This window comes from Ammospiza caudacuta, chromosome Z, assembly GCF_027887145.1.
Source record: "Ammospiza caudacuta isolate bAmmCau1 chromosome Z, bAmmCau1.pri, whole genome shotgun sequence".
Taxonomy (NCBI): domain Eukaryota; kingdom Metazoa; phylum Chordata; class Aves; order Passeriformes; family Passerellidae; genus Ammospiza; species Ammospiza caudacuta.
The window spans coordinates 10,276,335-10,303,007 of record NC_080632.1 but is presented as its reverse complement, the minus strand read 5'-3'; the positions used below and the strand labels follow the sequence as shown (position 1 = coordinate 10,303,007).

Here is a 26,673-nt window from a genome sequence, read left to right as displayed (position 1 = left end):
CTGGATTTAAATACCAGGGAAAATACCTCCAAGCACAAGTGTACAAATAAACAGAGAAATATAGCTGCTGGAAATTAGTTTCTGTCAGATCCTGTGAATATCAGAATAAGACAAAAAATACTTGAAAAGTTACCTCATGCTGCATTTCAGAACCCATAATTGTGATTCTTACATTTTATTCTTGAGAGATGTTCTATTCCTTTGGGCAGTGCTTCCAGCAGCTGCCAAAAGAATGTGAATTCTGCCTTTGAAATAAAAGGGTATTTCACACTAATTCTAACTCTGTAACCTACAGCAGTTTTAATGGTGCTGTATGAGACTTCTGAGGTGTACTGAAAAATGTGCTACTTGTCCATCTAATCCTTGGAGAGCACCAACCAAGAGCTGACATTGAACAAAGACAAATTTTGTTAAGAAATAAGACTCATTCTTAATTGTGAATTTGAAAAAGTTACCTAGGGAAGTGATATGCTTGTTCATTACCTGCATTTGGCCCAGAAGAGTGGACATGGCTGCTGAGATCAGCACAAGAGTTGTGTTTAAGAGATTTGGGATAGTCTTAGGTTCTCTCAGACCTTAAAAAAAAATCTTGAAATTATTGCAGTTTTCTCTCTCTTTCTCTCACACACATACCAACAATAATTTACAAAATACTGTTAAAGCAGGGTCTGCTTTCGATATGCCAGGAGAGGTTCTGGCTAAAAATGCCTAAAAATGTACCTATTCAGTACACTGATCTGTGTTTAATTCCAGTTTGCTAGATTCCAGCTCCATTTAAAACTGGGAAAGTATTCCCTACTGCAGAGAAGTCAGAAATTCATTCAGCCTCTCAAGCTATATTTACTTTATTAATGGCACTTCTTTTTGTCATGCCTGTACTTTCATGTACAGGTCAGGGAGAGGGAAGAGAATGCAGGTGTGCTAAAAATCCCTTAAGGTAAACTGTCTGTAAGGGAAACTGCAAGCTGCCAATGTTGTGAGCACCTTTGAGCCTCAGAGCTACAGCAGCCCACACCACCAGTCTGCTTACTTCCAGAGCCATATCATAAGGCAGACCTGAAGAGCTGAACCTTTTTTCTCTTTAACAAAGAATAGATGGATTTTCTTCAAATAGTGTTCTATGGTGTATAGTGAATTCCTTTGCCAGAATTCATGACTAATAACAGCTCTTAAAACTAATAACAGATTAATTACAACTAATAACAGACTAATAAGAGATTTCATTAACAGCTGAAGTGGAAGGAAGACGGCTGGTGTAGTATCTACTTGTTCTGGTGCCAGTATATAGATTGGATAGACTGAGGAGCGTGAGGACGGTCTGTTGTTTTAGCACTGTCTGTTTTGTCCCATTCACTGTTTCTGGGTGTCATTCTGAGTGCTAATGGTTACGGCAGCCCTAATTGTTCCTGCAGAGTGCACTGGCTTTCAAGAAACAGCACTATCAATGGGCAGGCTGTCTGTAAGCAATCTCCAGCAGCAATCTTCTGTGTGCTTGAAATAGCTGTGTGTCTTGCTTTGCTTTCAGTAGAGCTTTTAGATGTATTTTTTCAAACCAACGTGTGAGTAACGGAGGCAGCGGCAGAGCGCACTCCCCGACAGAGGGAGAGAGATGCTTTCCGCCCGGCAGCAATAGCCACTTCTCCTATTTCCCCGCCGGGATACGGGAGCGCCAGACCCCCGCCGGCCCGACCTTCCCCGCCTCGCCCGGGCTCCGGCGGAGCAGCAGCAGCGGGCGGTGGAGGAGCCTCTGCAGCCGCCTCCGGCTGCTCCCGCCCGCCAGGGTCGGTGGCCGCGCTCCCGGGGACGGGGACGGGCAGCTGTCCGCGGGCCCGCCCGCCGGGGCGGTGGTGAGCTCCCGCCGTGCCTCCCGGCGCATAAAGGCAGGCGGCGGGGGCCGGCCCGCGGCAGCGGCTGGAGGCGGCACGGGAGCGACCGGCGATGATGGAGCAGCCGGTGCAGACGGAGACCTGGAAGGCGCGGAGCCTGGAGGAGCTGATCCGTATCCTCCATCAGATATTCGCCGAGGATAAAGTCAGCGTGGACGAGGTCCAGGCGCTGATGGAGTCGTACGAGAGCAACCCCGAGGAGTGGCTGCAGTACGCCAAGTTCGACCAGTACAGGTAGAGAACACCCCGGAGCAGGGAGCCCCCGGCCGCGCAAGCGGCGGCCGCGGCGAGGCAGAGCGGCGGACGGGGACCGGGATCAGCAGGGACGCCGGGCGAGCCCCTCCCGCCTCCGCCTGGAGCCGGCCGACAGCTCCTCCGGCGGCGCCGAGGGGCCACGGGGCAGAGGCCGCGGGGCGGGGGTCGCGGCGGGGCCGGGGGCGGGGAGCGGGCGGAGCGGCCGCGGCCAATGGCGGCCCCGCGGCTCGGGCGGGCGGCGGCCCCGCACCCGGCCCCCGGCCGCTCCCGCTGCGGGCAGGGGGCCGCGATGGCCCGGGGAGACACAGCGGCGTGCCGCAGACCCCGAAATAAGCGATAAACCACAAGGTGGGGAGAAGGAGCCCGGGAGAAGCGCGGGGGGCGCGCAGAGGGACCAGCACTCACGGCGCGCTCGGGGTCCGTGGCCGAGCCGGTGCCTTCTGCGCGCCCTGCCGTGTCGGCGGGCCGGAGCTGCCCCGGGGCAGGGCAGATCGAGGCTTTCTGCTGCTGCTCAGCGGCTGGAAGGAAAATACCTGTTGGGGTTCTAACTCCTCTTGCTCTGCCAGCGACTGATTTATCTCTGCCGCTGTTGGCTTCGCTGTTTTAAATTTCAAGATAAATGCATTTTATTCGAGTGTTTTCTTTAAAATACAAACATAGAAACAAAACCCCACTCAAACACCTCAAACTTCAAAACTTCTTGTTAACTGTGGCATTGTGACAGCATCATTCTAGCTTGACTTTTTTAGCCTCCTTTCACCTCTCTGTGACTGTATTCCATTTGGAACAAATAATGACATTTGTAACAGAACATAGGAAACTAAGAATCAGGAAAACAAAGTGTGTTAACATTGGTTGTGGCAACCTTTTATTTACATATTTATTTATTATTTGGTATTTATACATTTATTTTTGTCCAGCCAGACCTGTACAGAAATAACAGTGCTTGAGAAGTCTTGTCAAATGCCAGCATTGATTAATTGTTTTCTGACATCATAGGAGAAATAAGTCTATGTAATATATGTACACATTGTGGATGCAGTGAGAGGCAGTGTGTAGATATAGATGTTTCCTTTGAAAGTAGTTCTTTATGAGCATCCTTTCTTGAGTAAAATAGAGAAATAGAGTGGACTTATGGGGATACTAATTTGAAAGTATTCAACTGATATCAATGCACTTTCTGTGTGCCCTTGCTTGCATTTTTCAGGTGAGACTGAGGCATACCATGGTAGGCATAAATATTTTCTTTACTTGGCAAAGTGCAAATACTCATGGCTACTGCTAAAATTAAATCTGAAGATCTCTCACTGAGCTACTTGTACCATAGCATCAGACCCAGATCAGAAGGGTCACTCTATGGGAAGCTGGAGCAAAATCCAAATCCCTTCTCTAATGAACTTTTCAATTGAACAAGGTGATCAGAGTTCAGGGGAAACTTAAAGGAGAGTAAAAGGAAACAAACACAAGATGTTAATTGAAAAGAAATTTTGCTCTAATAAACTTTGTTTAGAAGTAGATGCTGGCAAAACGTCCCTCACAGGTGCTTTATCCACACAAAAATGCTATAACACAAGACATGGAACTTTCAGGAACAGAGTGGGAGGACCATGTGCAGGAAGTCTGGCATCTTCATTCTTTGTTATTTTGGCTTTGTACAAATGAGTTCTGTGTAAGAGAAGGAAAGCCAAGAATATCAGAAAAGGAGCTGCAGAAGAATGTAACTATGTATTTTTCTTGTTTCGTTGCAGTCCTCTGTTTCTAATTATAAGCCAGCTGCTGAAGTGACTTCATTCAATAACCATTTTGATTTGATCCTGTCTACCACTCTAGTCTGACTCACAGTTCCCAAACTCCAATCATCTATGTAATTCAAAAGAAATAGTATTCAAAATATTAGATATTCCTTTTCCTTCCCAGAAAAATATTTCTTACCAAAAAATGCCAAACTTATAAATGCAATTTCATTTTTTCTAAGTAAAACTTACATTTCAAGAAAACAGAAGAAAAATAGTTTTTGTATGTCACAACCTTCTTCCATAAAGATGTTTGTATAATTTTCTCTTTTATAGACATATTAGTACAGTTAAGAGCAAACATTTTGTATTTCAGGTACACAAGAAATCTTGTGGACAATGGAAATGGAAAGTTCAACTTGATGATCTTGTGCTGGGGTGAAGGTCATGGCAGGTTTGTATTTAAAAACTATGATTTTAGCAAACATATAAATTCCCCACATCTTTTGTATCTTTGTCATACAAAATAGAGGAAAAATAAATAAGTCCTATGGGAGCTATCAGAAGGTGTCTGGGAAGTAAGCAGTGCAGAGCTTGTATTAGTATAGCAGTCCTGAATACCTGCTGTAACTTTTGCAAGTTTGTAGTCCATGGCCATTTGTAAAGCACTCTTTCAAAAATGCTTTGTTTTTCTACAAAAGCTAAGCTTCTCTACTGTTTTTAGTCCCAGAGATATGACCCTGCTCAACCTGTCCCATTCAACAGACCCATATAAGACCTGACCTCAGAAGAAGGACTAGGTGCAGTTTAAATAGTCTTCATTCTTTCAGGGTTTTTAAATCTGCCTTGTGGCAAGATGAGAAAAGTAGATTTTGATTAGGACTACCAATGGGGAGGAAGGAGCCCCTTTCCAGAACTGTTTGGCTTTCTCTAGGTTTGTGCATCTCATCTCTTCCCTCAAAATGGATCATAATGCTGATGTGGCCTCCCAAGTCATGTGCATAGACTGTACACTTGGTTTTGTTGTCCTACACTATGTCAGGGCAGGATCTGTCTCTTGGAAGGTCTTTCACTGTGGGCTGAAGCAAAAAATTGAATAGCAAATATGCAGGTTTTGGACTGAATATTCTCAAATCTAAATAGAAAAGCTAAGGAGATGTTGGAACAGGGTTTTTTGGTTTTTTTTGTTTGTTGCAATTGATCATGTACGGCATTCTTTAGAGGATGCCATAATATGAAACTCAGAACAATACAGAAACTGAGCTCACCACCTCTACTCCTCCTAGGCTATTCCCACACAGCCTGTAATTTATGTTAAACTGTGTTCAAGTTGGATGGGCATTTGTTACAGCTAGACTGAGACAAGCTAGTTTTGCTTCCTGCAAGAAGAAGGTCAGATTTTCTCATGTTATTTGGAAGGACCATGACAAAGTGGCATTTGTGAAGTGTTCTGTGCCTGAAGCAAGCCCTCCTCTCTCAGCATCTCAGTTTGCAAGAAATCCTAATTTTTGCTGAATAGAAACAGTAATGTACAAGTACCAGGTTTTTGATTGAAACTTATTAGCGCTGTACTTCAGAGGGTCAAATTCCCTCTTCTCTTTTGTCCCAATGAGTGGAGAGCTCTCCCTTTGTCCTAATCCTGTTTACTTCTATAACAGTTACTCCTGCACTAAAAGAAAAATAAACTAAACTAACTATACTAAACTAAATATCTAACCCATATGTAATCTCTAAATGTGGCAAATAAAACATGCTTCAGAGCAAGAAGAGAGATCAAGAAAGCAAACAAATCCTACCAGATTCTGTTGAGTTTTAACATGAAAATGCCAGTGACATTAACAGCTTAGTATCACTGGTTGCATTTAGTACTCTCAGAGTGAGAAGTATGGCATTTTTTTTCAACAATGCATGTGAATCCCAGCAGTAAAGGGGCTATAGAAATTAAGCAGCATTAGCTCATTTCTTCATATTTTGGAAGTCAGCATGGTGGATTTGCAGAGATCAGGTATACTTGCAAGTTTATGTCAGCCTTTTCCTGGGATCATGGTAGAAGCATTGTTTTGTTTCTTGGCCCAGAAGAGTTTTTGCATTCTGGAGAAATTTTCAGCCCTACTCCTTTCTCCAGACTTTCTTTGTGGTTCTCTATATTGAAGTCATAGGCTGACCAATATCTGACTTTTCTCCAAATCCTGCTGTATATGAACTTAGTTCAATATATTACCATAGCAGCAGTGTAAGTAGACATCCCTTAATGCACGTCCCTTGTGGAATGGAATTTCATTCTAAGGTTTTGTCCTCATACAATATGCTATGTTGTCTGTCTTGCTCTGAAATAAAATGTGCGTATCACACTGAGTTTGGTTATTCTTTTTACATATATAGCAGTATCCATGATCACACTGACTCACACTGCTTTATGAAGATCCTCCAGGGAAATCTAAAGGAGACTCTGTTTGAATGGCCTGAGAAAAAAGGAAATGGTGAAATGACTAAGAAATCAGAACGAGTTTTGAGGGAAAATCAATGTGCCTACATTAATGGTAAGATATTAAGCTTGTTTTGACAATTATCTGTCATGAGTCTTATTCCGAACGGAAGAGTTCATCTGCTTTTGTCTCCTACATTTAACAGTATAATACCTATGGCTCTATGTACAGTTTAAGAATGTGACTCTTTAGACTCTGCACAAGCCTGTATTTAGATTCAGTAAAATAAACAACCGCATCAAAAATGTGCTTTTCACTCACTCTTAAAACATTGTAGCAATTGCTTGTAGCAATAATAATAATAGTATACTGGGTATCTCCTCTAGTCCAAACAGCCTTTAGTATTGTGCCCCTGATGATTATGTGTAATTGCTTGTAAATATAAACTTGTATAGCATTTTTTTAAGAAATAAGAGAAGCAAGCTTGATCACCTTGCTTTTTTTTTTTTTTTTTTTTTTTTGTTCTCAAAGAAGTAATCCTTTTACTCAGTCATGGAAAATTTATGGTGAAACTGTAGAAACTGTCTATGAAATAAATTGACCAGCTAGGAACAGAAACCTGTGACAGTGCTACTTCTTGTTCAAATCAACAAAAGGCTGTAGTGCTGAAGGGCAGTGTGAGCAAAACTGAAATTTCCAATCTACAAAAAAAAAAAAAACCACAATGTTGCGAATGACTAAGATTCCATCAGTAAGGGTCTTTAAGTATCTAAATCCATGCCGTCATCACATGTACTTGTAACTATTACCACCTCCTGCTTTGCTGGAGACCATCCTGGAGTTGCAATCTGGATGTAATGTGTGCTGGTGCTATGAAAGACCCTGCACATTGTGCTGGACCACTTTGAGTTCAACAGAACAAAGGTGAAGCAGCAGACAAGCAGGTCATCTGCTTTACATGTCATGGGTAAAACACTGGAGAGCACACCTAGAGGGGCTGACCTTGGGAACTTCCCAGCTAGAGGGAGACTCATGTTGGGTTAGGAACTTAGCCAGGGTGAGGGCACTGAGGAGAAAGACTGGTGTTCTGCAGCCCTCTGTTGAAGCTGTGCCGTGCTAAATGAAAACACTGAATTGATAGGGCAGGAAATGGCTTGACACATCTGCGGCTGCTCCTGTGCCAGGGACATGGGTTCTCCACCTCAATCAGGTCTCCCTACATATGCAGTCCTTTCCAATGCAAACAACTGCAGTCTGTGTGCATCTTACCCAAAGCTTCCTCAGTTGTTTAAAACTAATTTGGTATCCAGTTCTCTGAGGCTGTTTGGATCTCTGCCATGTTTCATAACAGATGTTTTGGTTTAAAAGGAACATGTTAAACAAGCAGAAGGAAAACACTGACAGTGTGCTGATTGCCATAATTACATTGATAGCAAGTGCCTTCATGATTCTACTGTGTGCTTCTTGGTTGCTCTTGTACATAAGGGTCAGAAACAACTAAACCCTGTTTATTTGAGTTCTCCATTAGATGAGCAAAGATTTAGGACTTTCCCCCAACTGCTACATCCTCTATTTAGACAAAGTATGTTAACAACACTTTGGGCTTCCAATCAGACTTAAGAGTGTACTCATGACTCTCAGAGTACCATGGCTATGTTGCACAATACACGTCCAGGTATTATATAACAAATTCAAGTTCAAAGGCCTGAGCTGTTTTTACAGCAGGATCATAAATTCATTATTTTATGTTTTTACAGCAGAGTCATAAATTAAATTCAAGGTCTCTCTTAAGTAACTCAAAACCTCCATTTTAGTGTAGAATGGACATGGTTTGTTTCATGGATGTGATTCTTCATACCTGACATTTTTCTGTAACAGCTTGATTATGCTTACTATTCAGTCATGATTGGAATTGTGTCAGTCACTATTGATTAGTTGCTTTATAGGAAAGCGAAAGCAAATGAAAAATGTGTTCTCCAAACCAATAAACTGGAAGGATTCATTAGGAAACAGATGCCTGCAGTAGAAGATACCATATGTCTGCCCATAAGTCCATGCCCCAAATGCACGTAGCTGACTTTCTATGTGACTGATATCCTTGTTACTTGTAAAGAAGTACAAAAGCTTTTGCCCTCTTCCTGCTTCTGAAGCATGTAGAGCAACAGGTCTCCTAGGAAAATAAATGAGCTTGAAATCCTTTGGGAATGAGAGCTAGAAAAATATTTACAATACGGTCTTCCTTAATTTTCTTGGGATTTCTGTTGGCCTTTATCCTGTGGCAGATAATCTAGAAATTACATGAACTGTGAAAGGCAATAACACATTTTGAATTACCAGTGTGTTTAGAAATCTGTGCTAGAGAACACCAGTCAAATTCCCTGTACTGAATTACTTGTTGCCCATAAAAGTGTGGCCATGCCTATTTGCTCATGAATTACAGTTTAAAAAGTATTTTTTCTAGGCAATTGAGATCTCATTGGATCTTCCTGCTAACACACCTTCTTTTTGCCATTTTGTGCCTTTGCTGGTGTAGACTCCATTGGCCTGCACCGTGTGGAGAACATAAGCCACACAGAGCCTGCTGTCAGCCTGCATTTGTACAGCCCACCCTTCGACACCTGCAACACCTTTGATCAGAGGACTGGGCACAAGCACAAAGTCACGATGACCTTCTACAGCCAGTTTGGAGAAAGGACTGTCTGCGTAAGTACAAGATGAGGGGCTCCTCACCCAGCCCTGGGCGCTGTGGGGTTGGGTACAAGGGGCTGCCCTGCGGCCTGCACAGGCTGCGGTGACCCTGCCCCGGGACATGCAGGAGGGTCAGCACCTCTGCCCTTCCTGGGCCTTCCCCTCTTGGATCAGATAAAACCTGTTTTCAAGTACTCTTTGATTGGTCAAGTTGCACTTCCCTTATGTGGAGTTCCCTGTTTTGTTGCCTTCCTCTCCTTCTGAGCAGAGAGGATTAGTGAGACATCTGCTACTAGTTAAGCACCTTCAGGCCACAAATGATGGTAAATACAACCTAGCCCATGGAAAGTGTGAAGTAGCACATTGTTTTGGCCAGCATTAGTCAGGTGTGATGTTTCCTGCCTAAACTCTCCTGCCAAAAGGGATCACATTTCAAGAAGTTTTAAACCTTGTAGCTTACTGTAAATACTTCTTTAATCAATGCAGTTCTTCATAATCACAATATTCACAGAGTAAGACATGCTCTGAGAGGAAGAGTAGGCCAGTTGTCTGTTGTCTGCATTCTTGGGCAATGGGTGATTTTATTTGGATAGGAAAGAAATCTTAAGACCATTTTTGGAGCAACCAAGCTGGAACATGTGGGAGACATTAACAGACTTTCAGCACTATTCCATGCATTGGGAAAAATAACTACTTACCTGTGGAGAAAAGACTGATTCTCGATGTTCAGCCACAGATGTTCAAACACTGTTTAGTTTTGTTTGATACTGAACACTTTCATTTTCCTTGAAGCTAGAAATTCAGTGCTCAGGAGTTTCCTAGAGTGAGTCCTTAGTCAGATAAATTTAAATTTTTTTATAATTGTCAATTACCATGTAAATTATTTCTCTGAAGCCTGCCACATTACCAAACAGCTGAAACAGAAATTTTAGCCTTCCCAAGTTTGAAAAGTCCTTGAGAAATAAATTTGAATTTATAGTTCAGATTTTAAAGGGTAATTAACATGGAAGAATTCTGAACAAAATTAATGCAAGGATTCAGTGTCTGTTTTCTTTCTTTTTCTTTTAATTCTTTATTGAATATTTAGTACCTAAGATAGTACGTGAGACTAGGTATTTTGGCTTGGAGTGTTTCACTGCTCTGATCTGTAACCATCTGGCAGTGTTTTCACCATTTATGGGGCAGTGGATCTGGCTTACAGGAAAGAGCTAAATCTTAATCGTCGGGTCTCTTTCATGAATTCCTCTAAATGGAATTTCATTAAACAAGAAGGTGGTAGAAAGTCTGGACCACTCAGCTGCCTAAATGACTTCATGCTACAAAAACCTTCTGGTCTCAGTGACTTGGTTTCTGGAGAACAGACTGAAAAAGCAAACTTTCTTCTGTTTACCAGATCACAGAAGGACCCAGGGAGGCAGAGATCTATAAGTTATAAATATCAAGAGAGTAATGTAATTTGTTTGTCTTTTATGAGTGAGAAGATTGGCTGAACAAAAGCACATTCAGTTCTTCCTCTTTGTCTTAATTATTGTAGATAAAATTTTAAAATTTTTAGATTTTATCTAAAATTAATGTCTTAATTTTGTGGATTAAAGACACATGTAAATACCTTGTGATTTCTGGCCTCTGGCCATGATGAATTCTTAATTAACTAACTCTCCAGGAAACACACAGTAAGTTATATGGGCTTAATAAAAAAAATAGTATGTGTGTCAAAGGACTTGCCCATTGGAGTAACTGTATAATTTACAAAACATGAGAATACTGATAGGAAAGTCCACTGACAGAAATGTGATTTTGTGTTGGGTGTCACAGCACACCAGTTTCTTCTGCCAGGAATTTTGCAGGGGGAGGCAGTATCTGTTTGCAGCCTGTCTTCCAAGCTGGACATTCCAGCAGTTTCTGTCAAAATGAAGTAGAGCAGGCTATCGGGGAGACAAGATAGTCTGAAGTAGGAAGCAGTCCTCAGCAGTCCCTTCTGCCATGAGCTTACTCGTGGTCACCCAGAGCCAATAGACAGGGTGACTTTTTCAGGCACATAGTGCCTTCTACAAAACTCTGTCAAGGAGCACTGAAAACATACACTCCGGGTATTTTTAGGAGCTACTCTGAGAACAAAGGTACAAAACGAGACCATGAAATAGACAGTGACAGTTTCTTTCCTTAAAGCAACAACTTCTCCTCTTTCCTTTTAGGCTACAGGAGTGCCGCAGGAGAACAACTGAGAAGCATCAGCGTTTGCGTAAGACCTGCTGAATGTTTAACCAGGGACAGAAGACTTGCATGGCTAAGGCTGACAGCCAGATCCATTTCATTACTTGTACATCGGAGTACTCTAGGGCACCCTCCAGACCACACACAGTTTCCTCGAGCAAATGCCAATTATGGGACACTAAGCTAACTGGTGCCATAACCTGCTTCAGAGGTTAGATGCCTTTTCTTAGGCTCCTGTTAGAATTAAGTAGCTGGTTGTCTAATTATAGCGCCTTTTAAGCTCCACCTTGGTTATCACGCTGAGAATATCAGAAATAGAGTTTTTAAACATCATCTGATTCTTCTCAATAAACCTATGGGGATGTATGCTTTCAATGTAATTAGTAACTATATAAACTTCTAAGCTTCCAGTCACTTGTACCTCTGGGTAGTACAGTAGATACAACTAACAGCAGTGCCTTTTTTTTTTAATTAAGTCTTTTAGGTTTTAATGCTTTAGGCCATCTTGATAGTTTTGTGCATTTTTTTACCTTTTTTTTTACAATTTAATTTGTCAGATCCTGTTTTAAATAGGAGCAGAGAAATGCTTCATGCATGATGATTTTCAAAACTGATTCCACAGAGATTTGATGTTAAGGAAGACTAATCATACTTAATTCAGCTAATGTCCAGTTTCTAAAGTATTCTGTGTAGCTAATGAAGAAGAAAACTGAAATAAAACTGGATTTCTGCACTGATTTCAGAGTTTTAAACTTTTTTTCACTGTAACTAAAATACTCATCACACTTTACCAAAATCCACATTCCTCATGAATTTTTTCCAAGTAATACACTGTTAAAAAAGACTTTTAAAAGCTGGCAGTATGTCAAACATGCAAAGAATCCTGACTCAAATTAAGTTGGGGGGAGTTCTGTCACTGAGTGTGCTGATGTTTAATTTTATCCTCCAGATTTAGTCACAGGGAAAGAACCTTCTTGAAAAGAGTTAACTGTAATTAAACGCATAAAAATCAGTAAAGATGAGTGATGGAGATTATCTCATTCATTTAATGCAGTTAATAACATATTCTTAAGTAGGGAATGTGTAGCAGTTCTCCTAGTCTCGTAGGTGACTGCTGGTTAGTCAGACAGCAGTTTAAATTTTGTCAGTATTGGGTTGAGTCACATATTTCCCTCTATATTGACAAGCCCAGGAAATATTTACTTTATGAGACCCCATTTCCAGAGAGGCTGTGTCAAATTTTTAGAAAATATTTCTATGTGAGTGTGAGTGTTTTTGAATGAACCTGTGCCTTGTTGTGAAAGTGTGACAGCACAAGAGATGAGCTGAGGCTGGCAGTCTGGCTGTCCTGCTCATGCAGGGTCATCTACAGCAGATTACTCAGGACTATGCCTAGTCGGATTTTGAGTATCTACAAGGACCAAGGCACTACAGCCTCTCTGGGCTTTTGGTGTTTTATCACCTTTTCAGTAAAAAAGGCTTATGTTTACACAAAATGTCTTGTAGTTCAGTTTGCACCCAGTGCTTTTTGTTCTCCTCATCCTCCCTGCAGAAAATAAGCAGTTTCACTTAACTAACTTCAATTACAGCATATTAATTGGGCTTTTGCTTACTAGGTAGAATTAAAGAACAAACTTTACAGCTTTTAGGCCACGTGTTCAGTCAGGCCAGGGGGAATGGAAGATCAGGGAGACAGCCAAGAAGGCAGAGTAGATGAGAGCAGCTAGCTGTTCTAGGATGCACACACACAGAGCCCCAGATAGTACTCCAGCTAGTCACTCATATGCCTAGCGAGTGGAACAGAGGAAATACAGGCTGAAGTGATAACAACAATCTACACGAGTTGACCCAAGTACAGTTTAGCCACGGTGCGCATGATATCATGCATTGCATAGAATAATACAGGATTAAGGTGTTTCAGAAGAAGGTAGCTACTGGGGAGTTGTGTCCTCTGTACCTCAACATACATGAGGTAGCCTGCCCAACATAAAGGGTACAAACACAGGAAACCTCAAGAGAAATGTTTAATTGAGTCCAGAGCCCTTAGAACACATACCACAGCCACTACATTTGCTACTTCCCAAGCATTAGCTAAGCATCAGGTGCTCTGAACAGCACAAGCATAAAGCTACTACCTGCTAAAAGCAATATTCAGTCAACAAATATCAAGTAATATAATGAGAAGCATAATCACCTTTTCACTCACACAAATATGCTCGTATAACTTGTGCTTGTTTAAAACACAGGAACCAGTAATAGCAAAATTGTATTTGCACACTATTATGGCTGAACAGCCAGCATATTAAATCTTCTAGCATATGAATGTACCTTAGGTTTGGAATAGTGTTAAGTGGCCATCTGATGAGGTAGCAATATGCTGCAGACTAACAATTAGATTTCATTGGGCAATGAACAGATGCTTAGCATTTCATATGCTTTTACCTGAAAGGTGTTATTGACCAGTGTCACTGTAAATTGAAGAGTTACCTGAGTTACTGCTAAGATCTTTATGTGGTGAGAGATACTGCTTCGAATCATCCAGGCTGGTAACAGCAAGAGGAACTCAGCCTAAATACGATTTGATGCATTAACCAAGACTTCAGTGAAGGAGCTGCAACAGAAAGACATAGGAAGGCAAAGCAGTGCCAGGATTGGAGTGAAGCTCAATATTTACATAAATTCAGCAAATTCCAAGGGTGCGGTGTTTTTTGTTTGGAGTGTTGTTATTATTAAAAATTTAGCAAGAAGAGAAACTGTTCATCAAAGATATGTTTGAGATGGGAAGGCTCTATAGCCAAGAGTCACTGGGAAGGCACGTGCCATATGCAAGGGAAAAGTTGTCAATGGGGGCTCTCCAGGAAAGGAAAGGCCCTCTCAGTTAATTTGGCTGTGGCTGACAAGGGCTAGAAACAATGAAACTAGAGACATGTTTGAGGCGGTGTTCACTTACCTATAAACAGCAAGTGAGCAGTTCTTTTGCTTCATATGCTGAGATCTGGGACCTCTAAGGCCTCTAGCAGAAATTGTTTCTCAAAGAGGGTCTCTTGCTGCCTAAAGAGTTTCTTAATGTTCTTGCAGATAATTGAGCCTGAAGTTACCTTGTGTCTAACTCACTACAAAATCTTGGCATACACAAATCAGTTCAATTTCTTTATTTAAGCCTTGAGTCTCTTGATGTTTTAACATTGTTCATCATTGTCCATTGTTGATGTATAGAGGAACACAGAACCAAAATCCACCCTATATATAACCCCTCTGTCATCAAAGTTTTTTTCCTTAAACCACAAAGATACAAGATGTGCTATTCACTAGCAAGTCCCTGTAGTTATTTTTTCACACTCCTCTCATCATGGAGAGAAAGCTGTGTTGCAAGAATATAGCCTTCCCAAGGGTAAAAGAGGTGACCTGCCCACAGTAACTGTTTGCAGAGACAAACAGAACAAATCAAGCAGAAGCTCAGGGCTTTTCAACCATACCATATACTCTGCTCTTGCCAGCTTTGCTCATGAAAGATTTCACTGTCCTTGAACATCAGTCATATGTTCTGTGAATGGAGAGTAATTCCATTCACTGTCTCTAGTAAAGGAAACAAAACAACCAGGGATCAACTGTGCAGGTCTTCCGGACTAGCTCTGACACTTGTAGCTTTTATGAAGTTTTACTCAATAATTTAATCTCAAATACCTGAATCCTGTGGTGCTTAAGACTACAGTATATTTCTTCAGGGATTAATGACCCCCAAAATAGGCATAGACAAACTCTTCTGACCAATTTGGTCTTTTGTGCATGCCACACAAAAATCATTTGAGGGGTTTTTCAAAAAGCAATGAAAACATCTTATGTCTTTTACAGATCCATCTCCCCTTTGCTTTTACTCTCCAGTTCACTAGAAACCTTTGGTACAGACAGATAAGTACATTATTTTCTCTTAAAATTTAACTTCTTGACATTTAAGGTGTACCTCCTTCCTCTCTCATTGCAGGTTGAAAGGAACACATAAAGTTAAAATCAACTATATTTTCACTTCACTTTTTCCAGTAGGAAAAAATTCTTTCCTGAACCACAAAGATAAAGTGTATATACTGTTCACTGTACATACACTTTATATATATACACAGTGTATATGTGCTTTAGTTTATTTTTCATGTCTATTGTATGCTTTCAGCCCCCTGTGCTTCCTCCCAGGCTTAGTTCAGCTGTTTGGTTGACACATGGTGATGGACATTTTAAAACATGAGGGATACATGTGAATTAATGATATTTCTTAGGAGATGAAACATCATTAACCTACATCTTTAATTCATAATGATTAGAGGAACAGCATAAGAGGATTGTGTGGCACATGCTACCCTGATCTGGCCAGTTTTCCTGAGATCCATGAATCACATGAATCACAAAGCTGCCATGACAAAAATATATTGCCTGACCAGAAAGCAAAATTTCTGCTGCAAAGCACAGCTCCCACTCAGTATTCAAAATCAGATCCTCAGGATCTTTTGGTTTTATTTTTTCTTTGGTTTTGTTTCTGTTTTATTTGCTTTATAAAACACATTGTCATTGCAAGGCATTTGATTTTCATAGTAAATCACTGTCTTGGGAAGCTCTGAGAGTCACAGTTAGAGAAAGAAACCTCCTCTCCCTAGTTGAAAAAGATCCCCCAGCAAAACATGCTCTGTTAACTATGAGCACTCTGATCAAATAAGGTTGCTGAAAAATGCTTCTTCCCTTGTTTCAATCTGCAGACAGGTATGCAGCTTTTCCATTAAGAAAATTACTGAATTGCTGTGTGAGTGCTTGGAACCAGAAGCAGAGACCTCCTGTTGATCCCTCTCTCAGTGGATGGCCCTGAAGGTGCATGTCCTAAGCATAAGGAGAGGCAGAAAGACATTTCTGAGAGGCAGAAATAGTTCTGGACATTAAAGAACTACTCTGTAAATGCTGACAGTCTGTTGCTACTGCAAAGACCAAGTTCACTTTGAGGTCTGGTTACACATGCTTGTAGAGCCCATGGTTTGAACTTTTCACTGGAATATTGAAAAAACCTACTGGAGGCACCCAGACCTGTGGCACATATTTATTCCTCTGGCATTAGCTAGGGCTCAGAATGAGCCTGAGACTGCTTGTCCGAGAACATTTACCAAGAACACACATAGGGAGAAAACAAGCACTTGAAAAAAGTTTTCCTCATAGGAAATAAGCAAAATAGTCCTGTTTAAACTCAGACACTGGAGGAAAGCTTATCACCTTCTTGGGCAAGATCTTTATCCAATCGAGGTTGGAATAGCTGTGCTGTTGTCAACCAGATTAACATCTTTTACACTGATTGAAAAAGCCATTACTAGGATTTAGTATTTACTTCTGGTTACTTGTATTACCTGAGATTTCAAACTATATCCCTCCCTGAACATGGTTACTTATGAGTGAAGAGGTGCTGCTTAAGAAAAGCCCTAACAGCCAGTTTCACATCTACCAGGAGTATTTAGAACCAAAGTCTTCAGACAACAGGCAAGTATGAGAGGAAAAGCTTTTCCTACATCATAGCATAGTGAAAATAAATAGCATACATCTCTGATTTTGGACTTCACTTTGTTGAGGCATTGCAATGTAGACAGAGATTAAGAAGGTCCTTTAATTTTTTCTACCTATTTTGGGGTTCTGATATCTTGCAAAAATGAATGTTAAGGTTTATAATCTGAATTCTGGCTCCTGCTCTGTTGGCACAAAACACTTGAAAAAACAGCTTAAGTAATTTTAAGACTCCCAAACTTGGAATTTTTGCTAACACAGTGTTTAAGTCATTTTGCAAAGCACTGCAACATTCCAATTGTAAAATTTCTTAAACCAGGTAGGAAAACAGTCTCAAGGTTCTCAATGACATTGAATTGCATAAAGTACAAACATGTAAATTATTGTTGCCCTTTTATATGCAATGTGATATCCCTTGCCCCATTCCTGGCTCATAGAAGCATGTAATAGGCATTAGAGAGAATTAGACTGTTGTACACAAAATGAGTTAAGTTTTGTGTAGTAACCTGTATAGCCTCAACTGCTTCAGCATCTGAGCTCCTGAAAGTTTTTATTCCTGTAGTATGAAGTCTGTAGCAGGTGAGTAATATGAAGTTCTTTAATTAGAAGGGAATTGAGCATGGAGAAGTTGGTGGCCTTCTATCAGACAGGGCAGGTAGCTCTACAGAAATGTTGCAAACCCTCTGCTAGTTTTCAATTAATTTAGCTAATCTTTATTCCTGTTGCTGCCTAAAAAAATATAATTTTCCACAGACAGCTAAAATATAAGGACTTGCTCTTTATAGAGCAACTGTGCCCTCTATGAAGACAGGCTAGGGAAGTGAAATCTTTTCAGCCTGGAAAAGGGAAGGTTGTGTGCAGACCTCAAAGCAACCTTCCAGTATCTGAAGGGAGCCTACAGGGAAACTGAAGAGAGACTCTTCATCAGGAACTGTTGTGACAGGACAATGGCTCCAAACTGAAAGGGAAAAACTTTAGATTAGACAGTAGGAAGAAATTCTTTACTGCGAGGGTGGTGAGGCCCTGGCACAGGTTGCCCACACTCTGTCAGTGGATGCCCAAACTCTGTCAGTGTTCAAGTCCTGGTTGGACAGGGATTTAGTGGAGGTGTCCCTGCCCATGGCAGGGGGGATGGGATGAAATGATCTTTAAGGTCCCTTCCAACAGAAGCCATTCTGATGGTATGAGGAATCATTCGGTTACCCTGCCCTTCTACTGAAGGACTAAATTTGAAAATAAGACCTAGAAATATCAAATGCACCCATGCAGAGAAAACTCACTTCAAAAAGAAATAATGTATAATGTTAGGTATTTTTTAGTAGTTTTTGACTCTGAAGTCACAACCTTAACATTCAATAAAAGCAACTTTTATAATCAAAAGTTCCCAAACACTTGTGCAGGTCTTCTCCACAGAGCTGAAAATGATACAAACCAAATGGAAAATTCTTTTCATAGACTCATACAAAAATAAAGGTGGGGTTTTGGAAACCAGCTAGTTCTAAACAAAACAGGACCAAATATTGACTTGCCTTTGGAATTCCCTTATTTTCAATGGCAGAACAGCTAGTTAAGAGGATCCCAAGGAGATGAGTCATGGAGTCACTGTAACATTAAATGCTAACCTTAATTATAAGTCATTTCTCTGAAACAAGTGTTGCTTTCTATCTGTAAGGGATAGCTCACTGTCACTTGAAAATAATGAAGCAACTGCAAGTAACTGCATTTTCACTCTGCCACTAGCTTGTATTTACAACCCCTGTTGAAAGCCAGCTATACCACAAGCCAGAGGGATTCCAAAGCTCAGGCTTTGCCAAGGACTGCAGTTTCACTGGGATTAGCTGTGTGAAGAGGTTTGTACAGTTCAGTGAGGAGCAATCAGGACCAAAATTCACCAGTGGTTTGAAACAGACAGGTCAAACAGTTGCTACCTTCATCTAGCCCTCTGAACATATTTGTTTCAAAGGCTGGAGCCTATTCGTGGGTTGAAGATTCTTCTGAGCCACCACAGTCTGCAACTTTGCATATTAAGGTCCACTGACATTAACACCAGATTTAATCCATATAGAGCAAAAAATCACCGGGGTTCATTAAGAGCTATGCACAATTCCAGCTGCGCTTGGTGCAAGGTACAAAATGTGCCATTAAGGTCATGCTCAAAAAAACAGTGAAGCAGCAACCCATTAAACTGTAAATCTCCTCCTTCCTATTTAGGATGGGAAGAAAGAAATATTTTGGTGTTGTATACTCATCAATATAAGAATTTGGAATGACTAGTGGTTGCTTTAACCCCCTACACAGAGGTCTTGATCTTGTTGTTAAATACATACAGTGGCTTGAAAGCAGCTTCATGCCATAATGAAAAATGGCAGCACACTGAGTTAGTGCACAGGTATTTCTACACACTGTGCCACAATCTGGGTTCATGGAAATTATCCCATGCTTAAATAGAGAGAATTTGAATGGCCCTGGATGGACCGTGCAGAAAAGAAGGAAAGATGCTGACCTTGGATGAAGCAGTTCTCTGGGAGTAATTATGAGGTCCTAAGACCAGATTTGCCTACACAAATCAGATCTCAAAAGAATATTTTATAGAAGTCTTTAATCAACTCACAGTCTGTGCCTCCTAGGAGCACATATGATCTCCACATGCAAGATTCCCTTGAGAACTCTGCTGATACAGAACCCTTAGAAGAGATCTGGAATTATTGATTGGTGAAAGGGCAATGACTTAGCAGTTATTAAAAAAGCCATGCTATTTCTCAGTGTTATAGCTACTCGTGTTATTGTGATGCAAATTCCTTATACTAAACACTAGGAGTGCTGAGAAGAGAATTATTTTTGTTTAACAAGTATATTAAGTTCCTACTAGGGGTCAAAGTACGTGGCCTGGCCTGCTAGGGTAGGGGCATGATGGTTTACAGGAGCCAGTATTGCCATCTCATTTGAATGAATCATGGGTATATCTCAGCTAATGCTCTTTTGCTGATTGATAGAGACCTGCTGCATCACACACACTGGAGCATGGTTCTGGACTACACATGGGGCTCTTAAATCCTTTTGGGTTGCTGCAGCTTTGCTGGCATTTCTCCTAGAGATCAGAGTTGGTACTACCTACCTGTGTGGTGGCACAGGATCTCACAAGCGAAACAACTTCTCAGGTAACTCCTTGTGTTACCACTGGCTCTTCCAGATGTGTCAGTAGTTTCCATGGATTCATCCTCTGGAATCACTTTTCCAGATGAGGCACAAGAAAGGTAACTGACTGATGTACAGACAACCCTAATGGGGGGGTAGTGTCCTTGTGATAGGGTGGATCTTGTAACTCATGTTCAAAATTCATAAATTAATAAGAACCATGCTCCAGAGATCCATAAAAATAAAACATTAATTTGTACCACAAGAGTCATTAGATCAGCTAGCGCAATTAAGAAAAGAAGGACAAGTTTCAGGACGATACATCTTCCTGCATGGAGATAAAGAGCACATAGGATTAAATCTCAGGAGAAATATATGCCTAAAATGGAAATCTACTGGTTTACAGGAAAGTCTTTGATGGACGTGGGATTCTTTAATACAAAGGCAATATCACCCTGAAGAAAAGAAAATAAAATGGGATTGACAGGAAATTTGCAAAGACAATGTCAAAGTTCAGAAAAGCATTTCATGGAAGTGCTTTTGTATTGAACTTTGAGTTTAACTATTGGTACCCACAGAAGTAGACCTGGATGCAACGGTGCTGATGTCTCTCTATCCCAGCGATGTAATAGCAAGTTTTTGATGTTGTGCATTTGGAAAGGAGAGCACCAATTCAGCTGTATCTTTTATGTTCTTTATATCTCTTAGATCCCCTTCAGGAGAGACAGCTGTGATTTAAAAATTCCTGTGAACTCTCCTGAGTCAAACAGGAGACAGACTGTTCTTCCAAGAGGTGCCTAGCACCACAAGTGTGTAGGCTCTCCAGGATCTGAGACTCCGTGATGGTTTTTGTTATGTTCTGGCTCTAAACCACTTGTTTTCTTTACTTTCCAATTATTTTTCATTGCAGGGCACAATGTTAGTTCATCTCACAGGAATTTGTTTACTGTTTTCCACTATTTCAAGCCTGTTTCCTGCTTAGTTTTCAACTTGGAAAATACCTTTTTCCACATAGACACATTTTTTCCCCCTACACTTCTGATTAGATACTATTTTTTCCACTTTTTGCTTTTCTCCCATAAGTACCATTACTCCTGGCTGAAGAACACCAGTTGGCCTGAAGCTGTATTTTTTGTTATGTTTGAAGGTCCTCTACAGTTAAGAGGGTGTCTTCTTTGCTGGATGCTGACCAGTAATAACTCAGTGGAGTAAAAGTAGGGAAAATAAGCCAGGCATTTTGAAGTGCACTCTTGATGTGGTTTGAAACTTATTTTCCATTATCTTGGGTCTGTGGGAATATGCTGTCAGCTTAAAATTTGTTTTTATTCCCCCCTTCCCCCCCCCCCGACCTTGTCATCTTGTTTTTACTCCTTTTTTTCCTGACTTTCTATGCTATTTTCTTTCCTCCCTCACCTTCCCCAACACCCCCGTGCCCAGCCCCCCCACCTTAACGATATTTTCTAAGCATCATGGGTTGTAGCCAAGAGAGGGAATTTGATTTTGTGGTGAAGCTCTAACAAAGCAAGAGTGGGATTCAAATGGATGTTCAAATGGATTGGCAAAGCTGCACATTCAGCATGGAAGATATATAGGTTTTTCATCTACTCTTCTACATTACACTTTCCAAACAGTCTTTCTTCAGTAATTCAATACTTCCTTCAAATTATACCTCTTTACAGGGATTAAACCTGTCAAATAAATCTATCAAGTTGACAGGGCTCTCTGTCTTGCCTCTTTCTCCAGTCAGTAGTTCTTATGGCAAGGCTAACATAGAGGCACAGTAGAAGATTCTGTTTCCTTAGTGATCTCGTACTTGCTAGCACTAAGTCAAATTCCTTCCTTTAAGTCAAATAGATAGGATATTGAGGTTACAGAGAGGGCACTGCAGGAGGAGGATATTGAGGTAACAAATTGTCATTTCAGAGTGAAAAGTCACCATAAGATACAAGGAGTCCTTTTAGTCCTTACTACTGAAACCTCAAAGGTCTTATGTTGCCAAGGGATGTCTGTGCTGTCTGTGCAAACAAAACGCCCCGCATCTCCTGGGGGAGCCCTGACAGACATGCTGGGCCATGTCCATAATGCATCACCACACCACGGTGAGCAAAATGGAGCAGAGGAGTGGAACCAGGCCCTGCACTGCCAGAACACCTCAAGGTGAAGTGCAACACAAATCCCAGCAGCCAACAGGAAAAGCTCTGCTGGAATATTGCACAGTAGCAGCTGGATGATATCACATTGCAATTAGAACTGGCTCCTACTCTAAGAATGGTTTGTTTAAGATCTGAGTGCTTCTCTACTCTAGTAGTAAAATATTTTAAATCATTTTATTTAAATTTAAATACAGTTTAAAATATACAATATATACATAGTCACACTATAGTATATAATCCCCACTCCCACTTGGGAAGGCAGAAATTTAAAAACTGTGTCATAACATGCACACACTTTAGATTTATTTAACATTTTCCATGGCTCTATTAATTTTCTACTTTCTAAATATATAAACTTAGCTAAACTAGATATGTACAGAAAAACAAATTGTGAGGGCTCTGAGAGGTATGAGGGGTATGTTTTCCTGTTCTAAGCATATAAATCATATAGTGCATCCCAAAAGGATGATCACGGTATCTTTGTCAAAACAGGGGTTTACTATAAAAAGGGGTTTACTATAAAAATATCTACAGTGAGAGATGTGCTAGTTAAGGACAGGTGGTTATACGCAACCAACTGTATCTATGTGTATACAAACCAAACTCCCAAGAACTGTATCCAAACCTGTGTGTACAGATTGTATATGTGAGATGGGAACTACTATATAAAAAAATAAATTTAATTCATGCCTGTCTCCCTTCAAAGGATGCATACAACTGTGACCAGAGCTTGAGCAGGTGTCCTGTGATGCTTCTGCTGGAACAGAGTTAGAAGCACCCTGGACCTCACAATCTTGCTAAGAGTGGAGTGCCTGGGTATTTAACTCATGCTGTATGTCAGACTCTGCGCCTGATACAGTCACATTCCCAAGGGACAGCCAAGACAGAGCACGGAATGAAAACTGATGCTCTGGAAGGAGAAGACTCATTGCAGTCTCATGTCATGGTGGACACAGAGGAAGTAGATGGTGCCAAACTAATTCAAGCCAATAGGCACCTCAAAAGGGAAAACACTCCTCCCTTCAGTGGAAAAAAAAGGGCTGGAGAACTGGTTTTGTACTTTTTACTTGGATTCAACTACAAATGTCCAGTTCTCAGTGGCATTTATAAGATTGCTTGCTGTTCTTTAACCTCATACACTGTAATTGAGGTGACATGTTTGACTTAAGTCCATCTATGAATTTTTTCTTCTTCTGCACCTTTAATGCCTGGTTTCTTAGCACATCTCTTATTCCTTCAGATGTACTCTCTTGTGCACAGAACATTTAAGCTATGGTTTGATAAATGTCTGGAGTTTTATATTTCGTACATCAGGGTATTTATTTGGTTTGCACTTACTTTCATTTACTTAGATAAAAATTAATTTAAAGTTCTATATCTTTGCTTAAACATGAAATGTATTAGTCAGTGATGTGATAACTCGAATTCTACTTTATTACACTTAGGTGGAGCTGGCAAAATTATTATATTGATCCAAGCTGAAGTTGGGGTTCCGTTTTGAACTTTGACATACACAGAGTTCCTGCTGATTACAATAAAAATTAGGCATATGCAGCTCAGCATTTGGCCTTTGGACAGAATGTGTATTAGGTTTTGCTTTCTCTGGGAATAGAGGTTATGTCAAAGACCTTGCCTATTTGAGACTTGTTTACTTTTGCTTGTCTAAAGCGAGTTTGTTCCCATCATCTGACCCCACCTGAAAGCCACAGAGCTAACTTCCAGCTTTGCCAACTGTAGCTCTCCCAGATTGCCAGTACTTTTGCATCAATGATGAGGACAGGTCACCTCACCTTGTTGACACAAAGATATGCCTTTGCAATGCAGCCTGGGGATGACACTGTCAGTCTGTTTCACAAACAGAAGTATTACGTCAGTTCTTATTGGAAATTCCCCCCAGTCAGGCACCTAGTGAAAAACAGTGGTTTAACTGTTTAGATGGCACTTAGTTCTGTTTGTACAGGAACTGTTAAACTAATTTAACAACAACATATTTAAAACTGCCACTTAGCACAATGGAACCAAAAAACTGAAAACAGCTAAAAGTAATGTTAGTTTGAATGGCCTTAACAGAGCTGGCCAGATTTTTTTAGCATTTATTTTACTGTCATTCCAACAAAGTGCACAGAAAGTTGAAGGTGAGAGAGATTTTTCTCATTCTGGTTCCAGTCAAAGGCACAGCAAGAAATTTCCTGTATTGAGAGCTTACATTGTCTGAAGATAAAACCAGAAAAAGTTGTAGGGGAAAAGAAGAATTACTACACAGTTGCTGAGATAAAAAACTCCAGGCAAAGAAAGAATAATGATTTGCTGAGAGTTACCAGAGATTGTAGTTTTCTGAGGACCTGCACTCAGTGCTTCTAGACAAAGCACCAGAGTATTTTTCCACTCAAGTTTTGCTCCTTGAAGTAACATTTAATAGCATGCATGGCAGAGTATAAATACACATAAAACGAAATTAAAGCAGTTCAGATTAGCTGTGGTTTATGCCTACCCATTGTGTGTTTATGTCTCCCATAATGCAGGTGAAAATAGCTGTCCAGAACGGTAACACAGATCAACTTTTTAAGTAGTTATAGAAGCAGAACTGGGACAGACATGAGAAAGATGGGAATCCCATTTACTAGAAAAAAGAGAGTTTGGATGAAGTTTTGGGACATCCTTACTCATCTGACCACAGTACTGCTGGGTTGACCACAGTACTGCTGGGTTTACAGAATAGGGCTATGTAAAATGCTCTAGAGCTTATGGCACAGTTCACATAGTACTGATAAAAAAGTATGCATTTCTGGAGATATTCTGTGCAATTTACTATGAATTTTTAAGGCTCTTTAACTGAATTTAGCAATCTGCTTCTGATGTTAGAATAAGCCTTTCCTGCAGCAACCTCAAAGTCAAGTTTTGGAATCACCTGAATTCCAGAAAACCGTGGAGAAAATTGAATTTGAAAGAATGCTGGTGTTTACATGTCAGTGTTTACATATGTATGTACATGACTTAGGTGCATGTAAAGTAGAAAGCAAGGACTGTAAGGCATCATCATTTAAGGAGGTAGGGCCCAAAGAGGCTTCCTTTTCTATATGAGGAGAAAATTTATTTCTGAATTTTTAAGTTTTGTGGGACTGATTTCTTTTTTGGGTCTTGGCAAGTTACTTGTGCAGGCACTGCCAAAGTGATGGCTGCACACCTTTAGGCAAAGTTCTCACTGTCGTTTGGGAGGATCATTTCCCTGATTTTCCTCTGAAAGCATTTAAAACAGTTCTCCTTTATAATATTAGTTGGTTTAAGTTTCTGTAAGAAAGAGTTTAAAATGGGAAGAAAAAATTGCTGTCTAGGTCTTCTACTCAAAGTTCTTCTCTTCTCCCATTGTGCTCCCAAAATCCTGTGCATAAGAGGTCTGAAAATGGTAATTGTTTCTGGTTTTGTTTTTTTTTTAAGAACTGAAACAATTATTGGAGAAATGTAGGCTTTAAGGTGCTGATAAAACCCAACAAAATAGCAGTTACTACTGACAGTTAGGCTGTGAAGAGATCCATTGGCATCTCTGTTAAGAGGCTGATGACACCAGCAGAGCTTTACTAGAGAAATGTGAGGAAACACCTCCTTGGCTGGGACAGATGCTGGGAATAGATTGATGTAAGGCTTTTCTGACAGACTGTCAGAGTCATATCCTCTTTAATGGTTTAAAGGTTTAAAAGAACGTGAAGGGCAAGATCATCTGTCCTGAGTCAAGCAATGGAGGAGCACCTGAATAGGTGAAAATTCTTGAGAATTTTCAGAATTTGCACACTGAGGAATGTGGCAAAACTACTGGGCACCCAGAAAACAAAATGTTACACAAGTTTTTGTCAAAATGCTGGATTGGACATGGACATTTATGAACAGCTTACTACTGTCCTTTTGCTGCTTCCCTCATCTTTTTACTGTCTTTCTTCCTTTTGAAAAATAATTATATTGATATTTCTATGGATTCAATTATTTCACATTTATTTGACATGTCAGAATATTTGGAAACATTAAATTAGATAAATGGTCTCATACTAGAGAGACAATTCAAAAGCTAATATAGCCATAGACCCTTTATTCCTGGTATATTTTATATGGTGAATATTGGGGCTGACTCTGCCTCACTTGCTACATGAGCATTCAAAAAGTCCACCTCTGAAATGGAAATACTTTTGAGTATTTTGGCCCATTTAAATGCCAAGTTGTTTCCACGTATTTGAAAGACAAAGTCCAGCATGTTTACCCTGCAATATCCAGGTAAGTGTTTTCATAGAATAATCAAGGCTGGGAGAGACCTTCAACAAGTCCAACCACCAACCCAGCACTGCCCTAAACCCCTGAAACACATCACCCAATGCCTCTTGAACACTTCCAGGGATGGTGACTCCACCACCTCCCTGGGAAACCATTCCAGTGTCTGACCACCCCAACAGCGACAATGTCTTTCTAATATCTAATTGGACTCTCCCGTGTCACAGCCTGAGGCCATTTCCCCTTGTCCTCTCACTGCAGGCACTGAGGCAAATTCAGGCCCCCACTCACCCCAGCCCCTTACAGGGAGCTGCAAAAAGCAATGAGGGCCCCCCGAGACCTCTCAAGGCTCCCCTTTCAAAAGGACAAATTTAAAAATGAAAGCTCAAAATATTAAAAGGTG

At 40.7% G+C, this 26,673-nt stretch overlaps 1 protein-coding gene across 1 annotated transcript; it reads left to right on the top strand.

Annotated features, from left to right (window-relative positions):
* The first annotated feature begins 1,890 nt into the window (after nt 1-1,890).
* CDO1 (cysteine dioxygenase type 1) lies at nt 1,891-11,939 on the top strand. Its single transcript, XM_058823753.1, has 5 exons — nt 1,891-2,120; nt 4,251-4,328; nt 6,257-6,414; nt 8,834-9,003; nt 11,184-11,939. Exons 1-5 carry the CDS (start codon nt 1,939-1,941, stop codon nt 11,211-11,213), a joined length of 618 nt encoding a protein of 205 aa, XP_058679736.1. The 5' UTR covers nt 1,891-1,938; the 3' UTR covers nt 11,214-11,939.
* Nucleotides 11,940-26,673: the final 14,734 nt, after the last annotated feature.

Coding starts and splice junctions, on each gene's coding strand:
- CDO1 (XM_058823753.1), top strand. CDS start 1,939: ATGATGGAGCAGCCGGTGCAGACGGAGACCTGGAAGGCGCGGAGCCTG. Junction 2,121..4,250: donor GCCAAGTTCGACCAGTACAG/GTAGAGAACACC, acceptor TTTGTATTTCAG/GTACACAAGAAATCTTGTGG. Junction 6,415..8,833: donor TCAATGTGCCTACATTAATG/GTAAGATATTAA, acceptor TTGCTGGTGTAG/ACTCCATTGGCCTGCACCGT.